The following is a 26,195-nucleotide window of genomic DNA, read 5'->3' as shown; positions in this document are numbered from 1 at the left end:
ATTTCTGTATTCTCCTTCCTTAGTTCTTGCATATTTCTCTGCAAGTCCATCAGCATGGTTATGACTTTTGTTTTGAATTCTTTTTCAGGAAGACTGGCTAAATCTATCTTCCCAGGTTCCTTCTCAGGGGAAGATGTAGCAGATGCTGAAGCTGTCTGGGTTAGTCTTGTCTGGATCATATTTTTTTGCCTTTTCATGTTGACAGGTGCTATTGACTGTCAGCTGAGAGGGCCAAACTTTTCACTTGCTACTGGCCTTTCTTTACTGGGATAACTGCGTCCCCTAGTGGCTTGTGTTGGGTAATTGCGTGTAGAGTGGGTCTTTGTGTCTTGCCTGGCTGGAAGGGAGGAATTTCCCTTTCTGTGGGCGGGGTTTGCCTTAGACTGCTTCTCTGCTTTCGCAGCGCCCGGAGCGGTAATGGATGGGGGGGCTGTTTGGCTGTTTACCTCCATGAGGGGTCTCAGAGCTGTTGCCCAGGGGGTTAGTGCACCTGGTTTTCCCTGTAATTTCCAGCCACTGGGCTGTGACCTATGCTGTTTCCATCCAGCTGTTAAATCCCTGTCCCTTTAAGACTTTCAAAAAGCCCCCGCTTTTCTTTGTCACAGGGGCATCAGCTTCGGAACCCGCTCAGAGGTCTTGCTGCCCTATTTCCCTAGTTTCCAGCCCTCCATGCATGCACTGTGTCTGCGCTCTGGTGCGGGTGTTTAGCAGTCCTGGGCTCCCTCTCCCTCCCACTGGGAGCTGGGGGGAGGTGTGCTCGGGTCCCGCCGGGCCGGGGCTTGTATCTTACCCCTTTCACCAGGTGCTGGGTTCTCTCTGGTGTAGTTGTAGTCTGGCTGTTGTCCTGTGTCTTCTGGTCTCTCTTTTAGAATTAGTTGTATTTGTTGTATTTTCAAAAATATATATGTTTTTGGGAGGAGATTCCCAGTGTTCTACTCACGCCGCCATATTGGCTCCGCTCTTTAGTTTACTCTTTAAGAGACAAATATCACTGTGGCAAAGCTGTACTGTCTTTAAGCAGTAGAAATATACCAAGAGATCTGAGGGCTACACTTGAAATCTAGGTATTAAAGAAACAGAATTTTATGTAGTGGAGGAAAATTAATAACTTACTGACCCTTAGAATGTCTCTTCATGTGAGAGCTTAGGTAAGAATAAAAAATTAGTTATTCTATTTATCACTATCTTTATTATTTTTCCTTGATTAAAACTGATAGACATATAATGTATATAAGATGATGAAGATGAAAGGATAGTGTATTTGGGGCCCAAAGACCCTAATTTAGTTCCCAGTTCTGTCACTTACTAATTTTGTATCATTGTATTTTTGGTTTTAACACTGACTGGATGAGGATCTTTGGAACTGAGATTATAAATCAACTATTTTAGCTTGCCAAATTTTGTAATGGGCCCGTCTATTTTGTAATGCCCATCAATCAAGCAAGTGGAGATGTTGAGTACATAGTTTGATACAGTCACATGGAGTTAGAGGAAGAAATGAAAATACAAATTTGACATTGAGAGAGGGACCACAGACAGAGAAAAACCAGGAAAGTACAAAAATTTGGAAGAGAAGATAACATTTCAAGAAGAATGGGGGCTAGTCAAGTGTGTTGAAAGCTGCTGGGAGTTCAATTATGATAAAACTAGAGAAGTTAGCATGTATTCTAGCAACATGTAGGTCAAGGGTTACCATGGAGAGATGGAAATATGATTAGTCTGGAAATAATTCAAGATGAGTAGTAGATACAGACTAAGTTACAAACACTTTGCTGTGAAGGGGATCAGATCGAAACTCAAGTGGGTTATGGTTTATGGGAGGGTACTTTCAAGATAAGAGATACTGGACCATGTTGATATGCTGATGAGAATGATCCATTAGATAAATGCAATAGCAAAGATCTTGAGAGAAATGGAATCCAGAGTATGATGGAGAAGTTAGTCTTTGATAGTAGTATAATTATTTTTTCCATATTAATAGTAATAAGGGTGAAGATTTTTCCATGAGATTCTGTGAGTTGTTTTGGATCAATTAACAGATGATGGTAGTTTGCACCTATTTTACTGATAATGTAAGAGACAAGAAAAGGATAAAGGAGAGAGGGAGTCTGATTTAAAAATGGGAGAGAAAGAGAAGGTGTTAAACATTCATTTTGATGAGGATGAAAGTGGACATAGTCTGATAGAGTAAATTTGTCTAGCCATGCTGTTTAATCACTTGAGATTTATGGTCCTGAGTTTAAATTAAAATAGTTAACATAGTTGAGCTTTGAACACAGCAAAATTCATCTGCTGAGGTATAGATATGAAACACAGAAGTCACTGAGAGAAAGGCAGGGTATGAGATCAGAAGATATATGAACTCTTGATGTACCATGATCACGTAAGATGCAGAGGTGGAGAAATAAGCCAAAGAAATAAGGAATAAAATTATTCTGTCTTTTGAAAACAAAGGGAAGAAGCAGAGGATGAGTGAGGATGGGAAATACTGAGGTAGAGAACATGGAATCTGAGGGAATTTGTATGATAGTTTTAAGATTATCCCCCCACCCCAAAGGAAAACATTCTCAGAAACTTCTGCTTTGGCAAGATACTCAGTGTCATTCTTTTGTTCATGACTCTTGTGTAATACCTGTAAAATGCCACACATTTCCAGAGCTCTGATGGTTGCCACCTGCTGTAACACTGTTTCCCATCAGCCCCCAGCTCCAAGCCAGGGTGGCAGGCATGAGTGAGAGATCCCACCGTGTTCACACAGCGATGGCCATGGCGAGCAAGCCCTTCAGCACACTCGTTAACATTTGTGGAGAGAGAGGTACAGCAGTTCCATCTAAGGTGCTTGAATTAAGATTTACCTGTGAACTATAAAAATGAACTACAATAGCCCCTTCCCTGACCCTAGGACATCAAGTAACAGCAAAACATAGGCACCAGATTGGCAAACAAACCAGCCACTAATGACATTAACTCTAGTATTGGTCTAATGCTCTCAAGCATTTCTATTTATTCAAAGTTACTAGTATCTAGTAATTGGGAGAAATAGAAAAACAAACAAAAAATAGATCTTCTCTGCCTCCTGATAATGCAGGTAGAAGTCAATGTAATTTGTCTTTAGGAATATATGTGACATTCTCAACCAAAACTGGTAACTCCCTGATTTAAGGCAGACAGTGTGTAGGGCCAGAGACAAGGCAGATTTGGAGACTTCACATGCAGTAATCCAAAGTGTATGCTGTACATATAGTTGTCACAAGGCTGTGCCATTTAAACTGGTATCCTCACTCTCTCTCCTGACACTGTTGACCAAGTCTATTCAGTGTAACTTCATTTTGTCGACCCAAGTAGTCCCTGCTCCTTCCCTTTCAGTGGATAGATCTCACCATTTTCCTGACTAGTACTTTCTCCTTGTACTACTGTCCTGCCTGTCATCTCAACCAGGGCACTTAAGAGAAATATTCATTCTTCCAAAGGGTTTGTAAAACTCTGTGTAAGTGGTAATTTTGGACATAGACTTTCTAAGAATAATGCATGAGCTTTAAATGTTGGAAAGAAATTGGATATAGATATAGACATACAGACATATCTATATATGTATATATTTGCCAATTTTTCACAGATATTTAATAAGATCCTACTCTGTGCCAGGTGCTGAGTTAGGCAGGTACTGTGTATGCAGAGGACCAAAGCAGAAATTTTCTCTGTCAATAAAGTATATTAACACACTCCATAGAAAATTGTATCTTAGTTTTGGCTTAAAGAGAAAAAAAACCCCACTAATTTTTATGCTAACTCTTTTTGAAATTCTCAAAGTATTTATAAGTCCTACATGTCAGAAAACATTTTGGTATTTTTATAATTAATCCAAATAAACCATTTCTCATTTCATGAGAATGTCATGATAAAAATGAAGGATTCTGTGATTTCTCAGAAGTTATTAAAACAAAGACTGTCCCACAGGAATGACTGCATTTATCAGATTTGGTCATAGAGTAATTTATCACTTTCATCTTTGGATTGAAGTATATTTGTTTTGCTATTTCTAGGAAACAGAAATATGTAACCTTGTATTTATAGAGTTTCTTTCTTTTTGGTTTTAATTACTCCCAACTTCTGAGAAAACTCATTTGCACATACTTGCTTTTCAAAGGTTATCTCCACCTTCTGTAGCCTATAATAAAAAACTCCCTGTGTGGTTATGGGAGGTTTTGAAATATTAATTCTGGAATTCACTTCAAAATGAGAAACAGAAAACAAAAGCATTAATTCTGAAACTATCCCAGAACTTGTTTTTGTAACTAAAAATTTCACTGAGTTTCTATACTATCATAAAAAATACCCTTCAGAATGATCAAATGAGAATATAAATGTTCCTTTTTAAGCATAAATGAAAACACCTTTCTGCTAGCTGTTCTTATTATTCAAAACCGAATTACCACAAAATTTCAAACAATTACACAATTAAGCCATCAGCTTCAACTTCCTACCTCCACAGGTTTTTTTTTGTCTTCAGACAGCTGGTACCGTGGGTGACAGGCACACCTGGCCACACCATTTTCACTCTGACAAATGTGGGCACATCCATTTCCACCTGTGCAGGGGTCCATCTCTGAAAGCAATTAAGCAGGGATAGTTTTCAATGCATTAATTTCAGAAAGAGGTACACAGTGGAAGGACGGAAAAAGGTTCAGGGGGAGCTGGGGCCATTGGGTTTCTCACATAAGGACCGTAAGGCCTCTGGAAAGCCCTTCTCCACTTTTACATCTATGTCTAATCCAACAAAATGTTTCCCCTTTTGTGATCTGAACAAATCCAAACATGGATCAGGGCCAAAGAAGAAGTAGCTTAATTTCACTCTCCTCAAAAGTGTATCTGCTGCCCTCTGGTATATCTGAAGTTAAATGGAGTCGGGAGGAACTCTTCTATACATCTGTATTTTTCAGCTCTCCATACCTTCTCTACTCCTTTGAGCAGCAGAATCATCCTTAGGTAAACCTTTTACCTCCTCTAGGCCTCCCGTGCCTTTGGATAAGTAACCACAGTGTGAGAAGAAGGCTGACTGGAATGACATGGGAAAGTCTTGGGTACAGCTGCTGTGGAGATAGATCCCACCGGAATTAAGTCAGCTGGCCTCCTTCTCCCCATCGCTTGCTCCTGTCCTAATCCATTTTAGTCATATTCTCTGGAGATCCAAAGGAATATGAAGTTACTCATCCTATAGGGAGTATCCCCAGACAGAAATTATACGTTGCATTTATGACTTAACTGATTCTCACTTGACTCTGTGAATCCAGCCATGTCTACATTATAGGCTTCTGGGTAGGACTGCAGAATTTTTACGCCTGTTCCTGTCCTGACTTTTTTTTCTATAATGTATAGAATATAAAAACCAAAATAATATATAAATCTACTCTGTCCCCATGTTTACCCAGTTCCAACCCAACCACTACTATACATAACTGCTTTCCTGCATTTCTTATGAGTCCTTTCTTTATGAAAATATAATTTACACACACGCACACACACACTTTCCACAAATACAATATATACTGTTCTGCTCCTTGCTTTTATGGTAGGGTGAGATTGAGTTGAATCTGTAGGTTAGTGTTGGGGAGTACTGCCAATATTAAGTCATCTGATCCATGAGCATGAGATGCTTTTCTATTTATTTTAGGTCTCATTTATTTCAACAGTGTTTTATAATTTTCAGTATATAATTTTTTACTTCACTTATTCTTATATATCTTAATAAATTTACTATAAGATATTTATTTAAGATATAAATTTATTCTTATATATCTTTTCCTTTTTGATGCTATTGTAAATAGAATTGTTTTAATTTTTACTTTCAGATTTTTCATTCCTAGTGTATAAAAACCAATGGATATTTATGCATTGGCTTTATATTCTGTAACTTTGCTGAACACTTTTATTAGTTCTAATAATTTTTAAGTGAATTCCTTAGGATTTTCTATATACAAGTCATGTCACCTGCAAATAGAGATATTTTACTTCTTCCTTTCCAATATTGATGCTTTTTATTTCATTTTCTTACCTTATTGTTCTGGCTAAAACCTCCAGTACAATGCTGAATAGAAGTGACATGAACAGACATCTTTTTATTTCTTGTTCCTGATCTTAAAGGGAAAGTTTTCATATTTTACAATTAAGTATGATATTAGCTGTGGGTTTTTCATTTTCATAGGTTCCCTTTGTCAGGTTGAGAAAGTTCTATTTCTAGTCTGTTGAGTTGTTTTATCATGAAAGGGTGTTGGAATTTGTCAGGTGTTTTTTTCTATATCTATTGAGATGATCATATAGCTTTTGTCCTTTATTCCATTGACATGGTATATCAAGTTTATTGATTTTCAGATGTCATACCAACCTTGTTTTCCTGAGATAAATCCCACTTGATCATAGTGTATAATCTCTTTTATATGTTGTTGGATGTGGTTTCTTATTATTCTTTTGAGGATTTTTACATCTATATTCTTAAGAGATGTTGGTCTATAATTTTCCTTCTTGTGATATCCTTGTCTGGTTTTGGTACCAGTGTAATACTGTGAAATGAGTCGGGCAGTGTTTTTCTCCTCTTCGGTATTTGTCAAGAATTTGTATTAATCTTTAAAAGTTTTATATAATTCACCATTGAAACCATCTGGGCCTGAACTTTACTTTATGGGAAGTTTTAAAATTATTAATTCTACTCTTTGCTTATTATATGTCTAACCAGATTTTCTATTTCTTCAGAAATCAGTTTCAGTAGTTCTGGTCATTCTAGGAATTTGTTTATTTCATTTAAGCTAACTCATCTGTTATGATCCTGTTATTCCTAGTACTGCCTTCTTCTCTTTCATTTCCTTAGGTCATAGCGATGACCCTTCTTTCATTCTTGATTTCAGTAATTTGAGTCATCTATTTTTCCGTTGTCGGTCTAGCCAAAGGTTTGTCAATTTTATTGATGTTTTTAAATAACCAACTTTTGTTTTTATTAATTTTCTCTCATTTTCCTATTCTCTGTCTTACTAATTTCTATGCTAACCATTATCATTTCCTTCCTTTTTTTTCTTACCTCTCCCTGTCCCTTTCTCCTTGTGCTTCTTCTACCCAGTATGAGCTCTCTAAGAAACTCTTACACTCAGATATGCAGATGCAATCTGGCCTCCAATTTCACACACACACAAAATTTGCTGGACTCTTGGTTTTGTTTGTTTTCTCTGTTATGTCTGCATGCTTTGTCACAAGTTAAGGGAAAGATGTTGACCTACACAGCCATGTTTACACCAGAAACTTATCTTTTTTAAAAAATCTGTATCTCCTACCACCAGCTCTCAAGACAGTGGGATAGGTAACTACTATGAACTCTGAAAAGTGAAGGGTCAATTCCACTAGATGCAAGATTATAAAATAAGTTATAATGACCGATGATATGCTCTTCTCATGACTATTACCTATGGGAACCTTCCTTTTAAACTTCAATCTCTTCTGGTCCTTCTGTTTTTGATACCCAAGTTCTCCAAATATGAATGGTTACCCTGCCAGAAAAGGCTAGATATAATCTCCCTATGGAAGCCCTCTTACTGTCAAAGACTCTTTTGTTTCTGAGACTGATTGTAACTGTGAACTTAACCCATATGAATTAGGAATGAAAGAACTATAAAATAGAAGTGTAATATAGTACCTGGTTAAACTTAAAACTTTTATTCTCAGGTATGGGAGGACAAAGTAGCATGTGTTCACAAGTAATATTTCACTCAAGATTCTAATGCTTCCTTTGTATAGATTTAAAGGGCAGTACCCTATATATACTGACACTTAAATGGGACCTGAGCAAATTTCTCTCATGACCCTGAAAGAGTAGCCAGGATTGGGCTTACCGCCTAGCATAAACAACTAGATAATTATATAAAAATTCATGAAACAACTGTTTGTTAGATAAGGGAAATCAGGCAGCACAGGAGTGGAAATTCCAAGTGAAAAGACAAAGTAAGCTAAATTACTGTACTGGATTTTGCTGGAGATAATTTCTGGATTACAGTAAAAGAAGAAAAAAATCAAAACTGAGTTCAATGATCTTACTAAACTAAAAATAAATCTGTTCATAATTATCAAGATGTCTAGAATTTGTGGAGTCCTAGAAGGGGGATCAGACAGAGGAAAGTGTTACCCAGAGAAAAAGTCTCCAGAAATTTGTGCAATGATCCTTCTGAATCTTTGACTAAATTTTATTCCATATATATCTATTAAATCTCCGTGAATCCAGTCAAAAAAAATAATACACTGAAAAGAAGAATTAGGGAATCTACAAGCCTTTCCCTCTGCAAGACAAAAGTAGAAATTACCCAACAGAAGAATGGAAATAAAATAGACAGGAAAAAATAGAAAAGAATGGGGCCTCAGAGACCTATGGCACTGTAACAAATACATAATATTGTGTCAGTGACGTTTTGGGAGCTAGAAAAAGGAGGGTGGGGATGAAAATGTGTTTAAAGAAATAAAGCTAAAAATTTCCCATATTTGGCAAAATACATAAACCTATACATCCAAGAAGCTGAGTAAACCTCAAGCAAATGAAACCCAAAGAAATCCACACCAAGATACATAATTGTCAAACTTCTGAAAATTAAAGATGAAGGAAAAATCCTTAATATGATGAGAGAGAAATGACACCTTATCTGTATGGGAAAAATGTAAAATAACAGATTTCTTATCAGAGATTATGGAGACCAAGAGGAAATGACATTTTTCAGCTGAAGAAATAATACAACCTAGAATTTTATATTCAGCAAAACTGTCTTGTAGAATTCAAGTAGAAACCAAGACACTTCCAAATAAAGGAAAACTAAGAGAATTTTTCTCTAGCAAACTATCCTAAGGTAATGTCTAAAGGTAGTTCTCTAAACAGGAAGGAAACAATTTTTTTTAAACAAAGGATTTGTGAAACATCAAGAAGAAAGAACAAGAACATCATGAAGAAAGAGAGCAAGAATAAGAAAAATGTATATAAATCAAATAAACTTTCCTTCCCCTTCTTAGGCTCCTAAGTAGTACTTAATGGCTGAAGCAAAAAACTGTAACATGTCTGATGTGTTTCTGAATGTACCTAGAGGAAATATTTGAAGAATTATATATAAATGCACAAGAGTAAAGGGAGAAGTTGAGTTCTACACTTCGTTTAACTGGTAAAATGATGCCACCAGTGGATACATTAATTATATACAATGTAATACCTGGAGCAACCAGTAAAAAGCTATAAAAAGAGATTCACTCAGAACTGTTATGAATAAAACAAAATGAGATTCTAAAAAATGTTAAAGTAACCATAGGAAGACAAGTAAAAGAATCAGAAAAATGAAAAACAGAAAGAACAAACAGAAAAAAAGAAACTAAACCCACATATCCAAGATTCTTAATGAACCTGAGCAAGATAAACATAAACAAAACTGAACCATAACACATTAAGACCAAATCAGTGAAAACCAATGATAAAATCTTAACAGAACCCAAAGGACAAAGAAAGGCACATTATAAATAGAAGAAAAAATAAAAATGACTGCATATATGTTGTCAGAAACCATGCAAACATCTTTAAAATGTTGGGGGAAAATAAAAACAAACCTAAAAAATGCAAGTACATACCCAAACTGGATATGACAAAAATAAAGAAGACGTAAAGACTTTTTGAGAAAAAAATAGTAAGCTGAGAGTATTTATCACCACAGATCTAGACTACAAGAAATGTTGAAGGGAGTCATTTAGTTAGAAGGAAATGACAGCAGATGAAAATCTGAATCTATACAGTGGAATAAAGCGAGCAAGGTATTGCGCATATGTGGATGAAAATAGAAGACAGTTTTTGTCATTTAAAAAATATATATTTAATATGTATCTGTGTGGGTTAAAGCAAACATAGTAATAATGTATTATGGTATTTATAAAGCATTGGAACATAAAGACATGGAAGTATATTGTTGTAAGGTTCTAACATTATACATAAAGCAGTAATATAAGTTTGAATGCAGATTCTGATAAATTAATGATGCAACTTGTAAATTCCAGAGTAACAACTAGTTTTAAGGAGGTTTAACTAGAAATATCAGAGATAAAATGAGATATAAAAATCCTTAATTAACTAGAGAGAAGTCAGGAAAGAGGAAAAATGAATAAAGATCAAATAAGTCAAAAAGAAAATAAGTACTATTCTCATAGATTTAAACCCATATAGAAAAATGAATTAAATGTAAATTATCTAAATATTCACATTACAAGGTAGGGACTTTCAGACTTGAAATATTTCAGACTTGAAATATATGCTATCTCCAATCAACTCACATAACCCACAAAGAATAAAATATATATATTGTATAAAGGATGGAAAGGCTATACTATGATAGCACTAACCAAAAGAACCTCAGAGCTATATCAATTTCACACAAAGTAGATTTCAGACAAAGTAGATTAGTATAACATGGAGTATTTCATCCTTTTTAAAGGATCAACTTTTCAAGAAAATACAAAACCACTCTAAATGTGTATGCACCTAAAAACAGAGCTTCAAAATATATGAAGCATAAATTGACATAAATGAAAGGAGTAGACAAGCCCATATATATAGTTGGAGATATCAATATCCCTCAAACAATAATTGATAAGACAGGCAACAGAATAGTAAAAGGCATATAGACATGACTTAAACAACTATCAAATACCTTAAATTAATTGACATTTGTACCTTCAGTCAATAATTGCAAAATATACTTTTTTCAAGTGCACAAGAACATTTAACAAGATAGGCTATATTCTGAGCCAGAAGCCAAGCCTTGATAAATGTAAATTGATTGCAGATATACAGAATATATTTTCTGATCAAATAGAATTAACTTAAAATACAAAATGGCATCTGGACTTATTCAAATATCTAGAAATTTATCAATATAATTCTGTTGTCTGTGACTCAAAGAATCAATCCCAAAGGAATTAGAAAATATTTTTAACTGAATGAAAACATTACCAATGTGTATAGGAGAAAACTAAAGCTGTGCTTAAAGAATGTATAGCTTGAAGTGCTTGTAGCAGAAAAGAAAGTCTAAAGTTAAGAAACTAGAAAAAGAAAAGTAATCCAAAATAAATAGAGGGAAAAAACAATGAGGATAAGACTGAAACCAGTGAAATAAAAGAAAAAATATTAGAGACAATAAAAATGAAAAGCTGGTTTGTAAAAGGTCAATGAAACTGACAAACCTCTAGCAAAACTGAGCAAGAATAAAGATAGGACACAAATCAATAAGGTGATATTATGAATAATATTTGAAAAATATTTGATAGTTTAAGTAAAATAGGCAAACATATTGATAGGCACAATATACCACATTGTATCAAGCAAAACTCAAGAAGTAATGGGAAGTTTAAATGGCCTTATCTCAATTTTTTAAATTAAATTAATAAAACTCTTCCCTCAAAGAAAATTTGAGGTCAAGATTTCTTCTCTGGTGAATTGTCTTAAACATTTAGATAAGAAATTATACCATTTCTACACAAACTTTTGAAGAATGTAGATGGGAGGGATACTTTTCAACTCACTTTATTAAGCCAGCATTACTCTGTACTCAAACGAGACAAACATTACAAACACTATAGAACAATGATCCTAAGTAAGGTAATTGCAGAAATTCCATATAACCTCTTGACTGAAAATTCCAAGTTTTGACAAGAGGGTAGAGCAACTAGACCCCTCATATACTGCGTGAAAATATTAAGTTGTGCAACTCTGGAAGACAATTTGGCAGTATTATATTAGATTAAATATGCACTTACCATATGGCTCAACAATTCTACTTTTGAGTGTTTATTTCTTAATAAATCACATTCAGTAATAAAAAGGCATGTGCTAAAATGTGCAAAAACACAGATGAATTTCAAAACATTATGCTGAGTGGAAGAATACAGACATAACCAATAACTGAATTATTCTATTTACATGGCACTCTAGAAACACAAATCGATACTGACAGAAAGCATATCATTGATTGCTAGGATTGGGTGTAGAGTGATCATCTCAGAAAGGGCATAAGAGAAGCTTTTGGGGTGATAGCAAATTATTAATTTATAGTGGCAATAGAATACAATATATACATTTAAGTGTATCATATTAAAATTGCTGCATGTTATTGAGTGCAGACTATATCTTTAAAATGTTGAGCTTAAAAATGGCAAACAAAAACAAAATTAGAACTACTGTGGTTTATACTGAAGACAAAGGAATTGCTGTAACTACTCCATTCTTTATGTCCCAGTAGATTTTTGAGGCCCTTTCAGAGCAAGTATCTATCTTATTTATTCTTCTATTCTAAGCCATTCAAAGAGTAAATGAATGTTAATGTTTTAAAGATAACTGAATAACTGAGACTTCTCATTTTCTTTTATATGAAAGCTGTAGTTACACCCTCATCTATTTCCTGCTCTCTTTGCCCACATACTCAGTGTTCTGACTACAAGTCAGGACAAAGATCGACTAAGACCTTTACTTTTTCAAAGACTTGAGCCTAGATACTACCTCCTCCATAAAATCTTTCTCAGTGATCTCAGTGACAGCTTCATTATTGAAAGTAGCCAGTTTACAATAGTAGGTCCCTTACACTAGTAGGTTTAGGAGATGTTAGTAGATGCTTTGTAATAAAAGTTCTAATATCAAATTAGCTTATGAATGAGGCAAAGCTGAATTCTATTGAATTTTCAGAGCCTTGAATATAATATGCTATAACGCATTATGCTCACCCAACATATGATAGAGTATTTAAGTTTGCCATGCTTATTTGAGCAGGACAATCTTTTTATTATAAACCAATTCAGTAAGTTAATGTATCACAGAACAAGTATGGGAAATGATGAATGATGCCATACATTTAGTTCTCTTAATATGCTACCTTAAACTTAAAGAGATCAGTAACAAGACACATTCTATATCTTTGAACAGATTACAATTCCCTGAAGGTAGAGTCCTCACTGATATACCTTGATATCCTCATCTGTCTAGAAACTATATAAAAGGTGCTTCATTAACTGTGGTTTGATGGAAAGAGGAAGTAACTATTGGAAATTTGGTTTCAGATAGGGGTCTATCAGTTGCTAGAAAATCAAGTGTTACCTTGAATGATACTCAAGAGAACACAATGGCAGACTGTACATGCATAGCTACATGTGAAAGGGCCATGTTCCTGCCCATGGGACATTCATTCTGGTGGGTGATATAGACAGAATACGAGTGAACCAATAAGAAAAACTATCACAGGTTACTGTGAGGGCTGTGAAGGGAAAAGCAGTATGATGCGAGACACAGTATCAGAGAAAGAGAGCCTGAATGGAAAAGAGAATATGAGACAGAGGTCTTAAGACAATGAGGAAGAAATGGCCTAGCATATTCAAATAGGGAATCCTCTTTGGCTGCACATGTATGACATTGTGGTCCATGGTAAAGATTTGGGAATTTATTTTAACTTTAATAGTAAGACATCGAAGTTTTTTAGTGGAGAAATGGTAGCATCAGAAGAAAGATTCCCAGGCCTCCTGATTCTTGACACAATAATCCTTTTCCCTTTATTAAAAATTACTGAAATGTGTATTTTATTAAGAAAATGCTTCATTTCAAAATGGTATCCCTAAAGCCACTAACTGCAATCTTAAATCCCTCAGCATTTTGCATGCTTACACACAGTTAAGGCATTTAAAATTCAAAAGAAATTGCTGTTTCTTTTTCCCTCTTATGTATCTTGAAGAACATAAGTAAGAAGGTAATTTGGATGGATGAGTTGGTATGGATTTCACTAAATATGTTAGTTTAACAGTGATTTAAAATAATACATTGCAATTTATCTTGAACAACTCAAACTCTGGCTGGATATCATTTTAAGGACTTGATATATTAGTCACAATTTTGGAAGATGCTTACATAAAAAAAAACTTGTATTTTATGTATTCCCAATACAACTTAAAACCTTCTTTAGGTTTTTGTTTTTTACAAATATCAGATAAAAATATAACTTAAAAATTCAGAACTTGGCTATGATTTTCATTCTTATTCCAAATAAGTTTTGTCATTTACTTCTACTTTCCAAAGGATGTATTGGATAAATAGCCAGAGAGATATTCTTGACTTATTTGTAAACCAGGTACCTATTTTTACAAACAACATGAGCCAATTTGCACTTCTGTATTTTTAAGAAAAAACCTTTTAGAATCTGTACAAATAATACCCAGGCAGGTGTTATTTTATTATAATCAGTGGCACAAATTTCAAGCATAAGCCCAGAATTTTTTCTCCCTTAAAGATGCTCTATTGTACTTCCTTAGGTTTTCCAGGGACTAGTCTTTTGACATTTAAAGAAAGAAGGATTAAAGATGCCATGGAAAGAATCTAGCTACTTCTGTTCTTAGCATGACTACCTCCCAACAAAATCATGTTATACTTTCTCAACATCACTTTCACAAAAACATGTTGGTAACCTCCATGTTCACCCCCACAGGCACCAGAGCATTTGCAAAAGATATTCACTAATCAGGGTCTCTTAATTTTACCTTTCTCTAGATTTGCACTTCTTAACTTTCAAAGATGTTTGAATGCCAGTGATTCTACTCATGAGGCTGAGATATCTATGTTTAACAAGGCACTCGTGTGTAAACAATACACCTCTTCATATATGAGGGTTTGGTGGTATTTTACCAGGGAAGATGCTCTGGCCAAAGAAATTTGTTCCTAATACAAAATTACTTGGATATATGGCAATTAAAGATACCCACTCCAACAACCCGGTAGCTTCCGTAATTGATGTTCGAAACATAAAGGCCTCCCTATTAGTGTAGTCATCCCACAGCGCAGAGAATGTCTGAGACCTTGGCACTTCTCTTCTCTGGACCGATTTTCACTTTTCTTTCAAAAATTAACTTCAGTGTTGTTTCCTCATAACAGCTTTCTCTGAACCCCTTTAAGCTGGTGTAGGTGCGATTCACTGGGCTCCTGCGATGTACTATGCACATCTTTATCACTGTGCTGTTACACTATTTATACTTTTGTGTCCCCCACTAGATCATGAGCTTCTTGAGGGCAGAGGCCTTTGATTTTTTGTATCAAAGAACCCTTCATTTCAACTCCAGTGCCTGGGCATATAACAAAAACTTGAAAATGTCCCTTGCATGAAGATAATGGATCACAAAGCAACATGTGGGAGGATGGTATGGAAGATAAGCAGATTTTCTATCTGGTGAAATACCAAACGACTATTCTGAATCTGAAAGAAATAAATCTTCAAAGCAAAAATGAGATGAAACAACCATTTGGTACATGCTCTTTAAAAAGAAACAGAAAACCCCCCAAACTTTTAGGTTTTCTTTTCAAGTTTTGCTCATTACTAATATTCATTTCATACACTCACTGTATCTTTTCAAGTCCCTCAGAGAGTCAAGACTTATTTCTAGCACAGCATTATGGATCCCTTTCATCTAGTCCTAGATAAAATGCAAGAAATCTATTTAGTTCATGGAGAGAAGTGCGGCTGCTGTTGGAGCTTCCACATGCTTAATGAACTGCATGCTCACTTGAAAGGCTAATCCAAGCCAACCAGAGTTAGGACCATTATGAGGCTTACAAGGGCACTCAGACATGAAATGCTTGCTAAGAATCTAACTGAGACTCGTAATTGACAGCATCTCAGTTTATGGGACAGTAAGATTGTATTCATCAAAGTACAATGTAAGACTTTGTATCGACTGAATGAAGAAACTAACCATATCTTCCTACGCTGCCACAGTTTAGTCTAGCTGTCAATTTGGCAGTTCCTGGGTTGCAAATTGTGGACACTATTGCTTAACATTCATGTCTGGTTCACATCCCAGCAGTGGCAGTTCACCATCGACAATCATGTTTCCTTTCTGCAGTCCAGCCCTGCTGGAGAGCCAATTTCCAACACAATTGCAGGCAGCTCTGACAAGAGGTCTGGTAGTCAAATGCCACATTCTCCGGGGTACTTGAGGACTTCATGCTTTGTGAAGCATTAACAGAAGCAATGAGAAAACCAAGGGACAGGAACATAACATTTTTTTTTAAGTTAAACATATTATTAAAAAATATATATTCCTCAGAATTTCTATGATAATTATTGTCTAGAATATTCAGGTTGACATTCAATATGTTAAACTTTCAAAATGGTGTAAAGAAAAGATCAAAGAGACATGCATTTGTAGTTGGACTCTGCCACGGCCACTAGCACTGTGGCTTGGGGACAATCACTTGACTTCTAGGAGCCTCAAGCCTGGTATCTGTAAAACAGCATAATATTTCTGTCACAACTATTTATGAGTTCTTGTGAATCTTAAGTGAAATAGTGTATGTAAAGCAACTAATACTGTATCTGAACTATTGTAGGCACTCAATAAATTTTAGGCATTACTAGTGCAAATATAAAGAGAGAAACTGAAATGGGCAAAAGAATAGTAAGATAGGATCAGAAAGAGTTTAGAATTTAGGATATTTGAAGTAAAGCAATATGAGTGGTGTGAAAATCTAGAGTGTATTCAGGTTTATGTGTAGCTAAACCTAACTGCACTTCAGGAAATCAAAAGTCCTATGTAGGGAGTTAAAAGAATCAAGACAAATACTAAAGTCAGCAAAGACTGACTGAATTCCTGCTCTGTGTAAGAGAAAGAGAAAGGTAAATAAGGTATTTCCATTGCCCTCGAGGTGCTTACACTATTTGGGGAGATGAATAAGTATGTGCATATAGGGAAAAAAATGAAGAAAAGGAGGATCAAGTATTAGGAAAAGAACCAGAACCAGAGAAACTTAGGACCTCAAAATACAAAGAAAGAGACTTTCAAGAAGGAATTCAGGGCCACACTGTGTCAATTACTGAAGTGTTGAGAGTCAATAGAAAGGGCTAGTTTTTAATGAGGGCTTCCCTTGTGCTAAGCATGGCTTTGGCCACTTCTCACACATTATTTCAATACTTCATTTAAGTAAGAAGGAAAAGTACTTGTTGGATGGTACCAGGGAATAAGGAGATTAATTCAAAAGAGATAATAACTCTGAACTATGTTTGGAAACTTTGAACAACCTATAATTATTATAATTAAGGGTAAATAATTATTAAAATTATTGATAACATTTATATAGCACTTAATGCATTCCAGGCACTGATGTAATTGATTTACATGTGTTCATTCATTTGATCTTCACAACAACTCAATGAGGTAACTACAATTTAAATATCTATTTTATAGATACTTAGGCAGAAGCATACTATACTAAGTACTCGTATAAAGACACTGAGATAGAAAATGCATTCAAGTTTCCAAAGCAAAAAAATCACAGAAGTGTAATTAGTAGAAAAGGGGGCTTTGAACTCAGGAGGCTGGATTCAGACCTGTTTCTTAGCTCCTACACTATATTGGAGGAGGAAAGGCCTGGGCTCTCTCTTGATAGCTATAGAGATGAGATGCTTACAAACGTGGGTTATAAAGAGTGGTGCGCACAGATGAGAAGGGCTTCAGAAGATAAGTGATAAAGAGACCAAGTCAGACAACAATGATGAATGAAGAGGACAAGAAAGTTAAAATGGAAATGCAGCTTTTGTTCCTGGAAGGTGGGAGAAATGACACTGAAGAAAAATTTGAGGGTGTACAGGAACCGATTCCTAAAACTCAGGAAGCAGGTATTGAGAGGCAGCAAAGTGAAACTCCAGGAAAGTTGCATTAGCTGGAGCAGATGTGGTTTGCGCACAGGATCTGGTGTCATGGATAACTCTGAATTCCAGCTCTGATCCTGTCAAGAAATAGCTTTGTAACCCTGAAGCTGAAAATGTACTCCTTTCTGCTTTAGGGTGCTAGCAACTCTTTTGTGAGTCAGGCAACTTACGAAGCTCTTTACATGTATTACTTATTTAATCTTCCTTCACAACCTTATGACATATATACAATCGTTATGCAAATCACAGATCAGAAAACACAAGAGTTTAAATGGTCACCATCACAGCTGGGCCTCCAGTCCAGATCTATCTGATCCTCCAGTCCTTTATGCCAGTGGGTCACACTGCTTCTTTAACAACCCAGTATGACCAATGAAACAAAACAGATTTTATAATTTTTAACCCAATCCATAATTATGGTACATAAATACAGGAAGGCATGAGGATGACAAAAATGGCTGCGGTGGCAATCAGGGATGAGTACTCTGACACTGAATATGTGTGCCACCAACCCAAGGACCCAGCTGGGGTGCTGGCTAGGGTAAACCGATACCCAGTGTGGTGGGCAATTTTTTTTTTTAATGGGGGCACCTGTTGGGTAGGTGGTTGAGGTTAAGGATATGTAGAATTAATCTGGAGAAAATTCAATAACAATGGATCAATAACTAATCTTCATTGTTTAGCACTTCTTATATGTGGAAATTATTTCACAGCAGTTTTCTTTTTAATGGTGCAGTACTGCAGAATGTAGGAGTACTGGTTTACAACTTGGGACACTACATTTTTCAAATAAAGTCAAAATTTCAGGTATATATACAGATGCCAGAGTTTTTATTTTGATTTTGGGTTCAGAAAATGTTAAAATACAAAGAACTCAAATCTTTGCCAAAGTGCTACAGTAGCTTAATATCTGCCATCATAATTACCATGTACAAAGGTATTTCCAGACATACCAATATTGAAAACAGGCACACTTGGAAATTCTATTAAGGCAATGGTAGATATAATTCTTTGATATATTTGCAAAAGGCACAATAGGTCATGGAAGACCATTTGACCTTAATCCTCCAATAGGTCATTTATTCAGCTTGTGGATGATTTCTGTAATTTTCAAAAGTTTCAGACAAACATTTCCTTAAATCAAATATCACAAAAATAGGAAACACAGGACACGTTCCACATCTGGACTAATCAGTCACCAAGCCCTGAGAGCCCATTACATATGCAGGGCATCTGCATCTTAAAGATTTTGTCAGATTTGAATCCATATGAATCATCTTTTAAATTCCAAAATATTTCGTAACTCTAAAGACAGAACAGGATTATTAGGCTTGTTTCTCACAGATACGCAATGGTGATGTGATTTACTAGAAATCAAAAAAGGAATTGAATTTAATGTTCTATTACTTCCAGTTTTCCTCTGTCTGTTGGGCTGGGCTGCCTTAAGATTGAAGTTTGCATAAAAATTGGATGCCGTAAATTGTGCAAAATAACCCTTGGGCCCTAACAATTTTAGTCACTGAAATTTATCTTAAGGAAATTATTATGTATGGGAGCCAAGATTTTTCTGTAAGAATACTTATTATAATTATCTTTAAAATAATGCAAAAGTGAAAATCTAAATATCTATTATCAGGAAATTGGAATAGTGAATAATAAAAACAGTAGTATGTTCTGCATTATACAGTCAGCTTGAAAACCTTGGCTTCCAGAGTTCCAGTCCCTGGATTCAAATCCTGGTTCTGCCACCTCTGTGCTATGAAATCTTAGGCCAGTTACCTAACCTCTACTGTGCTCCATTTCCTCTTCTGTAAAATGGGGGTGTTAACAGCACTTACTTTATATGATTTCTGTGAATTTAAATGAGGCAGTACATATTTTCAGTGACGACTGCCTAAATAAAATTCTAAATAAATTCTAAATAAAAATGAAAAATAAAAAATAAGCGATCATTACAAATCATAATAAAAAATTAAATTATGACATTAAGTAATGCTTTAAATATTTTAATAAAGCAAATCATATAAAAGTATATTTTACAGCATAATCTTATTTCATAAAGGTGTGTTTTACTTATGTGAATTAAATATTTGAAAAGGTATACACCAATAGGTTAAAAATTGTTACTTCTGTAGGGTGGCATGGGTGGTTTCTATTATTTTTCTTTTGTGTTACTTTATTATCCACTTTTTTCCAAATTTCCTTCAACAAACATGTATTGCTTTTACAATAGAAAGTGTAAAGACAAAAATAAAATAAATTGCATGGCATATATTGATCCATGACAAAGTTAAAAGGACCTCAGTAGAAGCTGCTGCTGCCAGTGTGTCAATAGTTCCTGAGGCAAGAGATGCTAATGACACCAGAAAGACCACAGGGAGAGGAGAGGTGTGGAGGGGGACTCAGTGTATTCAATATAAAGTAATAGAATTTGATACAGTAAGACCAGAAAGTCAATTTCTGCTGAAAACACAAAAGGCACAATTTCAACATTTACATCACTACCACTGAAATAGGAAATAACTGTTTCTGATGATCTAGAAATCGAGTGAACTTTGCCTTGCATTAAATATGCAAGGCCCTAATTAATTTCATTAACCGCTTTATGCTTTCTTTGGGGTTATTCCTATTTTCCATTCAGTTACAGATTCATGTCAAAGTCTGGGCAGGTCCACTCCCATGCCAAAAGATAGTGGGACACAATGCTGTCTAAGTCAGAACACCACAAAGCCAGGACCCGTCCCTTTGTAAGGCATCTCATCTGGCATTTTTTACACCCTTTTACTAGCTGGTTATGATTAAAGTTTGCCTCTCCCATGGCTTTTCGGTCTTATTTGCTGCTGTTCTTCCAGCGCCTGTTGCAATCTTTGGCCTAAAGCAGGTTCTCACTAAATATTCATTGAATAAATGGATGAATGGATGAGTTTAAACAACTTATTTAGTCTGAGACTCAATTTTTCCTGCTTGTAAATTTAGGTTTATGGCATTTCAAATCTTTTAAGGCCACCAGAACCCTTTTTAAATGGAATTGTACATAAAAGCCTAATATACTAAGTGGTTAAAAGTGGAGTCTCTCTGATTAAAGAGAAGATCTTAGAACAGCTCCACACCCATATCATCTTCTTCCCACACATGCCACATGCATGTGCACACACACACACACACACACACACACACACACACACACACTCTTCCTTGAGTTACCTTCTTCGAATTATTCACCCTCTTCAATTCAAGCAAGTTCCTGGGAGCATTTGATTTGAAAACTACTGAACTAGACAATCTCTAAGATTCTTTCTATGATCCCAGGTTTCTCAGCAAAGGCTGTTCAGCCAATTGTTTTTTACTTTCCAGTCTCTCCACCAGCTAGCACAAACTTACATTCTAACTTTTGAAAAATTCAGCCATTAGCTCACTTCTCTTACACCTGGTTTGTACTGCCCAAAGGGCAAGCACGGTATATTTTGATGATCTATTCTATTAGGCACACCACGAAGATATTCCTGTGCTCTCTCCTCTGCCTTGCCTGCTCTTCTCTATTTAACTTGTGATGGGGCCTGCACATGGACAGTCCTTTCACCTCCCTCATCCCTCATCATCTTAAACTCAGCAGCCCAATGACTTTGTTATCAGCTTTCCTGTCATCATCGTGGTGTTACTGTCATTCTCGACTCCCAAGCAGGAGACCCTGCAATGATCTCTTTATGTTTAAACTTTCTTCACATCCTCTAGTTTGTTCTTCACCATGGTGATAACTTCTGTTATGTTTTTGCTGAAACTTAATTAATAATACCTGAATCATTACAACAGATTTTTTAATCATCAGTGATTTTCCTAAAGTACCATGTCATTTCCAAGCTGACAGCAGTTATAGACTGCCTTACTTTTTTTGTCTACATCAATTCTAAACTCAACTTGACTTCCAAGACTTCCTAAAATGTGGTTCCTCCACTCCTTATAAAACCTTTACATTCACAAATTACAATTCGATAAAATTGTTTTTGTCTATACACATGCAAGAAAAACAAGTCTGACAATATTATGTTGGTAGATATGAAAGAACTAGCCCTCTTACGCACTGATGGAGATGTAAACTACTCTTTTTTTTGAAGACAGATTAGCAAATTGTATCAAAAGCTTAAAAAGTTGTATGTGTTTTATTCTCAGTTGTCCCACATTTAGAAATCTATCCTAAGGGAATAATATGACAAATTATGCACCAAGCCATTAATTAAAGTTTCCATTTATCAGAGACTGGTCAAATAAACCATGGCAATTGTGATATTGTGATATAACAAGAAATAGATATTTGGTCTTTATCCTCTAGCTCCTGGCACAAGAACTTTTAAAATCCTTGGAATTTCCTGAATGACAGGTAGGGGAGAAACATCTTTTGTTCTTCAGAATAAGTGTCTTTCAATCAGACCTGAGTATATGCCGATGAGGTGAGTTGGTGTGTCCCTAGGTAGCTGCAGGACGGGGGCTGGTTGCCAGAAAAAGCAACCATATGTTCAGAGGATTTGAACTTTCAGGTGCCCCTCATCACCCCAACTTTGGTGATCCAGGGATGGGGAGGAGGGAAGGAAGGCTGGGGATTGAGTTAATCACCAATGGCCAATGATTTAATCAGTCATTCCTACACTGTAGAACCTCCATAAAAACTCCTAAATGATGGAGTTTGGAGAGATTTGTTGTTGAAAGCACTGAAGTGCTGGAAAGGTGATTCACCCAAAAGGTACAGGAACTCTGCAGCCCCTCATCCCCAGCACCTTGCTCTATATGTCTTCCATTTGGCTGTTCCTGAGTTTTATTCCTTATAATAAACAGACAATGGTAAGTAAAGTGCCTTTCTCAGTTCTGTGAGCCATTCTTGCAAATTTTTGAACCTGAGGAAGGGACCACAGGAACCCCCAATTAATTACCAGTTGGTCAGAAGTATAGGAAGCCTGAGACCTGTGACTGGCCTCTGAAGGGAGGGTGATCTTGTGGGACTGAGTCATTAAATCCGTGAGGTCTGTGCCAAATTTAGGTAGTTAATGTCAGAATTGCATTGGTTTGCAGATACTCAGCTGCTGTCTGCAGAGAATTGGAGAATTGCTTGGTGTGGAAAACACACATCTGTAGTCAGTGTTGTGAGGAAGAACAGTTCAGGCAATCATATATATATATATGATTAAACCATGCTGAGATAGTATAAGTCAGATCTTGGAAAATGGCCCCAGTTCCCTGTCTTGAAGTGGGTGGATTCATGTTCTTCCTCTAGGAAAAAAAGGTGCTGCCAATCAAACTTCAGTTTGCAACTGAAGTAGCCTTTCAACTACACTTCTAATGAATAACTTCCTAGGGGCAGAAAAAATCACTCTTAGGCACACTGATCCATAGATATGTGTTAAAAAAATGAAGAAAAGTCTTCCCATATTTTGTTGGATTAGGATTAGGTGACTGTAGATAAAATAATCTGCTTATATCAACACAGAACTTAATTAAGCAGAGTAATTTCTAATGTCAATAGTTGCTGGAAGGCAGCTTTTCCTTGGGACTACGTATTGGAATTTCCTACTATCAAAGATATCAGAAGAAAATGACTCTGTATCTCTGATTTCATTCCAAGTGTGGCAATGCCACAGTCTTAGAAAGTTTGTCTGTACTATACAATATGTCAACTTAGTTCACCCACACAATTCTGAAAGCAAGAAAACCTAATATGTTAATAATTTTCTTTCTCCCACGTTTTTATAAAATTGCCAGTTGTTATTTATTCAACTGGCAAACTGTGGACTTTCTAGGTGATGGACATTAGCCATCACAAGATCATGAACTTACATTTGTAAATTCATGCCCACCTCTGTTGATGCTCAGCATAATGGCCTCTGGTTACATTGAAAGACCACAGAAGAATAATCCACAACTCCAAACATGCACAATTGCCCATATAAAACATGCATAATTCAGTTGCAAAGGACACTGCTATTAAATAGTAAAAAAAAAAAAAAGAAAAATTTCTTTCAGTATATAAGAAAGGTCTGTGCCTTGCCCCACAGCCTTGCAGTGTTAAACTTAATCCAATTGCCCTCTAGTCTTTTGCTCAGAAAAGTAAAGTCTAGGGTGCATGAAAAGCTGTCATTCTTTTGCATAACTTCAAGTGGCCTAAGAAGGATCCCTAAGCAAGGAACCCCTAAAATATACAGACTGAATGGAGCTCACATCTTTGATAGTTAGAAGGTTTGGGGATGGAGGAATTTTTTGTATTAATTCTTCCCACTCCTGAGTCCTAAGACCTTGAGAGAGGTTAGTAAGGACACCATTTTTGTTGTCAGGTGGAAAAATGTTATCTAGGAGACTAGAAGGAGAAAAATCATGGGGGAGTTAGGAAAATAAAATACCAAAAGAATTCATTTGGAGAAAAATGGTATAACCATCTAGGGCATGAGCAGTGGTGGTCCCAGAGTTTCTATACAGAAGTATCTTAGGAAAAAAAACACTGTCTGCAGGAGAATGCTGTCTTGAAGAGAACTGCCATAGAAGCAAGCACACTGCTTATACCTAGATAGTATGCTAGAAATTCATAAGAATACCACAATTTTAAGGGATGGTTTTATTTACATTCCACTCAGAACTAAGAAGAATGTATTGCCCATATTAAAGGAGATACTTATCATTTGGGGAGTATTATTGGGGAACAGATTGAAATTACGGGAGGACAGATACAGCCTCCCCTTGACACCTGTACTGAGTGAGCTGAGGTGAGCATGCCAAGTCTTTTCAGAGAATTTTAATTAATTAAATAAAAATAAATGAGAGAAAACCTGCTTTTTATTAAAAACACCACTATGAATATGTAAAGGGCTTTCTATTGAGTCTGAAGACCATTTCTTCTCCATGTACTGTTACAAAATACACAGTGGAGACTAAAAGCCATCATCCTGCTTGGTTTGTGCATTCAAGCATTTCTGGAGATCTTTGTTCAGGATTTCTTATAAACTCGATAGGATATTCAACATCACTTAAAATTCTTGAATTCTGTCACAGCTCATCACCATAAATCATGTTGCTATAGCTGATTGCCCTCCTTTAAAAGCAAGTGAATATGAACCTAGAGCCACAAATAGTTTCTAAGACACAAAAGGCAACAGCTGTTTATGGAAAGCAACATGTGAAGTTGATCGTAGGGGAAAAAATGATTGTTTCAAACAAACAATCTCACAAAGTGGTGCATAGTGCTGGAAAAATTCTATTGCTCTCAACACGTTGTTCCTTTGCAGCAGGTAAGACGTGTTCACTGTGACTCCCTCTCAGCGTTTTCTGTCTCATTTCAGCTGGTGGTGTGGAAGGCACCAGAGTCAGCAGTGCTCATCAGTGATCTGAATACATCGCGGCTCCTAGCCCCTACTGCTAGCAGAGCAAGAGCTGACAGCTTGGAAGCTAGAAGAAGCAAGAAACAAAATGAAACAGATGTCGAAATTCCTGTGCTTGTTTGGGCATAACTAGCAAGTTGAGGAATCAATTGCTAAAGGAAATCTACTTCTATCTATTTCCTACCTACTCCACAGGGTCTTTGGCTGATATGTTTTGATATTATTCCTCTTCTAAGAGAGAAACATTGTATGTATATTAGTCCCCAAACTCCAGACAAACCACACAATCACTGCCCACAAAACTCTCATTCTAGCAGGACACATTCCTTCCTCAGTGACAGTGCTGAGGACAATATCCTTTCAGGGAGTCAGAGTAATGAGAAGAAAATTTCCAGCTGCTGCTGCAATTCATAGCACATATGTGCCCACTATAGACATTAAAATACCCTCTACAAAGGGCTTTTCTGCTGCTTTATTGGGAATGATTTTTAGAGGATAAAAATAAGTCACTAATTTTATTTTATCTTTACCTAGCTCATAGTAGACTGTCCTGCACACAGTGGTCATGTAAGAAGTTCTGCTAAATGATTATCCAAGGACATGGCAGTTGAGAAACTAGGCTGGGGAAAGGGGCTAAGTATAAAGTAGTCAAATTTACAGCACCAACTCTGAATTAGAGAAGATAATAGAACTATTTGAGGAAATAAATTGGCACTTTTGTGCTTTCATCTACAATGAATCTGAGTTCCACAAGGGCAGTAACCAAGGTAGTCATATGTTTCCCAGTTGTAACACCACCACCTGCCACATTGCATGGGTTGTGTTCAGTCAATGGCCAGTTCTGTGGACAGTAAGCCTACATAGTTGCAAAAGGGCCCCACACCCCACACTTGGTTGAATGCTCTGCTATCACCACCTTGAAATTCTTACTACTTTTTTGAGTAACAGACCCCACCTTTTAATTTTTGTACTTGTTCCTGCAAATTATGTAGCCAGTCCTTCACTCAGTACATGTGCAGAAAGAATTTTAAAAATGAACAAAAGCAATGACTATCTAGCTTTTTCATCTGTGTTTAGAGATCTTCAAATTTATAACCTCCTTATAACTTTC

General features: G+C 36.0%; 1 protein-coding gene across 1 annotated transcript in view; it reads right to left on the bottom strand.

The window, feature by feature from the left end:
- LOC118918991 (EGF-like and EMI domain-containing protein 1) overlaps positions 1 to 26,195 on the bottom strand; it is a 532,060-nt gene that overhangs the window by 33,312 nt on the left and 472,553 nt on the right. Inside the window, 2 exon segments of the mRNA XM_057488470.1 lie at positions 2,679 to 2,801; positions 4,487 to 4,606. Of these exon segments, the coding sequence (XP_057344453.1) occupies positions 2,679 to 2,801; positions 4,487 to 4,606 (243 nt within the window).

This window comes from Manis pentadactyla, chromosome 1, assembly GCF_030020395.1.
Source record: "Manis pentadactyla isolate mManPen7 chromosome 1, mManPen7.hap1, whole genome shotgun sequence".
NCBI lineage: Eukaryota > Metazoa > Chordata > Mammalia > Pholidota > Manidae > Manis > Manis pentadactyla.
This window is presented reverse-complemented; position numbering and strand designations above follow the sequence as displayed.